At 43.7% G+C, this 4,946-nt stretch overlaps 1 protein-coding gene across 4 annotated transcripts in view; it reads right to left on the bottom strand.

Annotated features, from left to right (window-relative positions):
• abl2 (c-abl oncogene 2, non-receptor tyrosine kinase) overlaps nt 1–4,672 on the bottom strand; it is a 27,907-nt gene extending 23,235 nt beyond the window's left edge. For 2 of the 4 annotated variants that reach the window (XM_034881367.1, XM_034881368.1), the window contains exon 1: nt 4,030–4,672. In XM_034881367.1, coding sequence (XP_034737258.1) covers nt 4,030–4,246 — 217 coding nt within the window. In that variant the 5' untranslated portion in view covers nt 4,247–4,672. The remainder of the gene's footprint in view (nt 1–4,029) is intronic. The other 2 variants (XM_034881369.1, XM_034881370.1) reach the window with 1 other exon arrangement.
• Between the last annotated feature and the right edge of the window lie 274 nt (nt 4,673–4,946).

Genomic DNA, 4,946 nt, shown 5'->3' with positions numbered 1-4,946 from the left:
TTGGAAAATGGCTGCAATGAAACAAAGAGTGAAAAATTTAAAGGGGTCTGAATACTTTCCGTACCCACTGTAAATTATTTAACACGCACAACCATTACAGAGTCCACAATGGTACATGCAGTCTTCAGACATTAACCATGTCTGATTGGGTTAGGATTATCTGCACAGAAACACTTCTCAAATACATCCATCTAATTACACTTATTACCAACTCTGACACATCAGCCAGACTCATCAGTTTGCCCTAATTTCTAGGTAGTTTCACCCAGGCGAGGTGTGGCCATGGCTCCTCCTAGTGGTTAGTGGCAGTCACTAGGACTTTTTTTTTTTTTTTTTAAATCAAGAAATAATCTTTACTCTAGGATATTGTCTTTTAAAGCATCTTTATATATCACCCTTAGCTATTGAAGCATCGGACACTTGATTGTCCCCAGATATTACAGTGACTGCTGTAAGACTTATCCCGCTTGTTGGGAGTTTGGCACATAAGAGTTCACAGAAAAGTGGATTTGTCTCTAATCTAATTCCACCCGTGATGCAAATCAGCTTACTTCCTTGGAACCTGGCTCCAAGCATCTCTCTTCTCCTCCGGGCAGCTTTAACAGCGCTGTACTTTAGGTACAGCCGGCTCATCATTCACTATTAGTGCTGCTGCCAAAAAAATATTCAAATCTGTTCCTTTGCCCCAATTTCTATAATCTGAGTAGAGTAAAAACAGATTAGCCAATTGCTTTGTTGATTTTATTAAAACAAAATGTCAGAAGTAACTTTACCGGTTCTTTAGATAATCAATACACCAATCACTATGATCCATCCAGAAGTTTTAGGTTTCATTGATGAAAGACTAAATAGGAGACATGTTTAAAGTGACAATTACTAAAGTGCAATACATTCTAGTACAACCTTAATGAGGGCAATTTTTCAGCAGGTTCACCCCTCTGTGTCCGTTCAAAGGACTCTTCTACACTGAAGTGTGCGTATCAGATAAACCCACTGCAAAGGTGGAGATCTTTGAGCTTCTGACGAGGCCTAGTGGGTGGCACCATCAATATGTTGCAGCCACTGTTTCACAAAAACTGCACTTCAAACAATACTCGTAGAGGTGGCTGTCTGGCCAGCTCTCTTTGAATCAGCACAGAGGTGACCTGCTCCCCGTCTGTCTTTGTTTAGCTCAGTGTTTTCTAGCTGGCCTCTCTGTCTGGGGTAAACATTTTCTAGTTCGGAGACAGAGATGCTCAATTAGTGATGAGCTGAGAAGAACTTCTGCACACACTTGCCTTGCCTAAAGTGGTGAAAGACAAAAGCAACCCAAAGCTGGAATCTACAGACGTTGAAAATGTCCCTTCAGCTGAGGAGAGAGACATGCAAGGGGCACTGAGCGGGCACATTAACAGACAATTTACACCAATGGCCTGCAGTCTCGTGTTTATCCCCCTAACCTGTGGTTTTAGGCATACTGATAGAAACTCTAGTGGGTGCATGTGCACAGGACACCCACTGATACTCCCTGGAAAGACAGGCAGCGACACAGGCATGAGACCAACAGACAAAAACGCATTCCTCATAGACTGGCACCTTTCAATTACATTTCAAGAAGGCATCATTTAGACTCTCAAGTATGCTAGTCTGTTATAAAAGGGTTATGAAGCTGGATTAATAAAACCCCTTCAACATGTTGATCTCTGGTAGTTCAGTAGTAATGACTATGAACTGAAGCCACTCCTATGAAAACACAAACACATAGAAATTAAAACAGACTATGGCTGTGAATTAGTTCTGTAGTGAAACCAACATTTTGTCCAATGACTCACATGTCTACTATCCGTTCTTGTGCTTCCTTTTGCTGCCGTGGCACTTCCACTTCCCTGCATGGGATCAATAAAGTTTATCTTGCCCTAGCTTCCTCTTGACAAGACCCAGTCACACAACGCTAGTGGCAAATTCACAGAAATCAAATCTATTGCTGAACAGATTCATTCATCGCTAAAAAACTGGTGGTTAAATTTAGTGAATAATCCCATGACTGCCGATGATTATAAATTCAAGGGGCTGCTCACTTATATAGTTTGGTATTATACAACATCACTTTACACTGTCTTGTGGCTACTGGTTAGCAGCTGCAATACATCAATTTGGGATTGTAAATTGTACTTATTTGTGATTTATTGACATTTTATAAACTAAATGATGTAGTTGACAAATGATGGCAATGGTTTGTTTTAGCCCTAATGAACATTGACTTCCTAACAACCAAAATAGCCTCTTTAATAGAACAAGTGCCAATGTTCACCCACAAAGATGTGCAAGACAAAGCTGCATCATTATCACATAAATAGACTGCCGGGAAAAATGCACTTTGATGAGTGCACAGTCCCAAGCTTCTTTGCTTAAAAGTCTTTGTTCTAATATTGTGTGCTCTGAAGAGTAGCAGTCTCTTTGCAGAGTGACTGCATCCCGGCTGCTATAAAAAGGCCACTCCTGCCCCGACATCGGAGAGAACAGAGAAGTGCCGTCACTGAGTGGTGCTGCACTTAGTTGGTCTGTCTGTGTGCTTCAAGCTAAGAATGCAAGCCAAGAATTGAAAATGTGTTCCATTCCAAAAAGCTTGCACCTTTGATGTGTCCTTGCTCACGGCAATGGTGTAAGGACGTTGGGTCATCAGCAGAAACTAGGAAAGTTATGCCAGTAGTTTTATATCTGTACAGCACAAGTGAAGTGACCATGCACAGGAGACCAGAAGTAGGAAAAACCAGGCAAACTGCAGGTAAACAGAACCAACATCAAACATCCCACCAAGTTGTCCAATCAAGTCTAACATAGGATGTCACAAACACACACAGAGAGAGAGAGAGAGAGAGAGAGAGAGAGAGAGAGAGAGAGAGAGAGAGAGAGAGTGTGTGTGTGTGTAAAACTAAACATGTGTGGATGCTTTCTTGATATTCATATAAAATACTACCTGTAAGGCTCTATATTGGAGTATTACAAAAAGCCCTATATGAATAAAATGAATTACTATAATAATGATGATGTTATGCACGCCACCAAGTAGTTATCATGTGATCACCTTTATTTATAAGTCCCGACCAAAAGGTTGGGAGAAAGGAGGCAGCCCATCAAGGGCATGGAGGAGTTACTGCTGGGTTAATTATTCATATCTCACAAGAGGAGAAATACAGTAGATCTGCACTGTTCTACATGACTAAGAGCAGGTAACAAACCAATGCATAGCTTTGCTCTGTGGCAGGAACCTGGGTGAGGGGAGGTACTGCCACACCTCCGCTGTTAACCCACATTATTCATATCGTACATGAGTTATCTCATGAATTCATTGATTTAAGTTTATAGATGTATAGATATGAAAATATAATCATATAGGGGTAGCTTTATACTTTGCTGTTTCCATGAGTGCAATCATATCATGACAGAAGGTGACTTAAATAATTCACATGCATTTCCCACTGGATCAAACTGTGCAGTCAGCTTGCTGAGTGTGTTGTAACAGTAGACATTATCAGACAGGGGATGTAAGTGAGCATGTGAAAACCACTAGGTATTGTAATGTGAGCCTGCTCTAGTGAGTTCATGGGGTGGAAATTGCTTCTCAATTTCCGAAGGCTAGACTCACTGTTTAACAAACCAAGTATCACACAGAGGGGCCTTAGAGAAAAACATAACTAGCTAACCTCCAGTAATGACCCTTAGCTTAGCACAAAAGACTTCCTCTTTTCAAAAACATTGTCTCTTCTTTGAGTAACATTAGGTCACATGCAACACAATATATATCTGTGTCAAATCTGAGAAATGTAGTTATTCATTGTCTCAATAAATAGCCAAAATTGACACTCACACAGTAAATGATGAGACATAGAAAGCTAAGGTTAGGTGGCATGGCTATTTCCGCTAACGCGTCGTTGTCAAAATAGCATGGACTCTGCTAGCAAAGGCTAATGCATCAAACAAATATCAAAGTAAAAACGGACGGCTTCATCGTCACCCACACCTCTTTTATTAACGTGGATCTCTTGTTACCTGAATGCAGTGTGAAGATATTGATCCCTGGGTCTGGCACATTGACTGCAGCAGCCCTGCCTGGCGGTGTCCCGGTGCTACTGCCGGGTTCTCGGGGTCTCCTCCCGGCGCCGCTCCCCCGGTTCCCCTTCCCTTGGTGCGGTTGGGACGCGTGGGGCTGTGGTGGCTGGAGTCCGGTCGATGTGCTCTCACCGACGCGGCCTACCTGCTGTCCCATCCCGGTAGTTTGGTCTAAGGACGTTTGGACGAAGCGAGCAAACCCCCTGAGCACCTCTGGTTCACATCCCCCCCCAGCTGGAGCGGCCTGGCCCGAATAGTCTTCCTCAATCTCCTCCCCGCTCTCCTTAACTGAGCTAACTTAAACTAGCCCGTATTAGCTCGCTTGGCTAGCCTGTTAGCTAACGTTAGCATCAGAGAAATCCACCCACCCTGCCTTTAACAATAAAATTGCAACCCCGGCGTGTGACAGCGATTCTCTTTATTCCAGTGATCTAGATGGTATCCGAGCAGAAATTAAAGGTGCCTGACAAGCGAGACTCGGTCGAACCTGGAGCTTTTCAGGATCGTTTTACCGTTGTCCGGCCGCTACGCGCCCCCTCTGACGCCGCCATCTTTACCGCAGAATAGAAGATGTGTTGCACAAGGCGGGGGTTTCGCCGCGATCCCCTGTCACCGTGATCTTCCACCTCCCCAGCACCAACACCGGCTCCCAACAATTCCCCAGCACCTTCCAGCGGGCGGGGGTCCAGAGTGGGCTGTCTGATCCCGGCGTCCTTGAGAAAATGCAGAAAAGCTTAAAACACCACTATCAGCTATAGTTTTGTCAAGCCAAGTGTTGATCTACACCAGGGGTCATCAACTATATTTGTCAGAGGGCCAGAATTTTACCAGACAGTCTCCTTGGGGGCCGGACCCTT

Source organism: Etheostoma cragini, chromosome 9 (genome assembly GCF_013103735.1).
Source record: "Etheostoma cragini isolate CJK2018 chromosome 9, CSU_Ecrag_1.0, whole genome shotgun sequence".
NCBI lineage: Eukaryota > Metazoa > Chordata > Actinopteri > Perciformes > Percidae > Etheostoma > Etheostoma cragini.
This window is presented reverse-complemented; position numbering and strand designations above follow the sequence as displayed.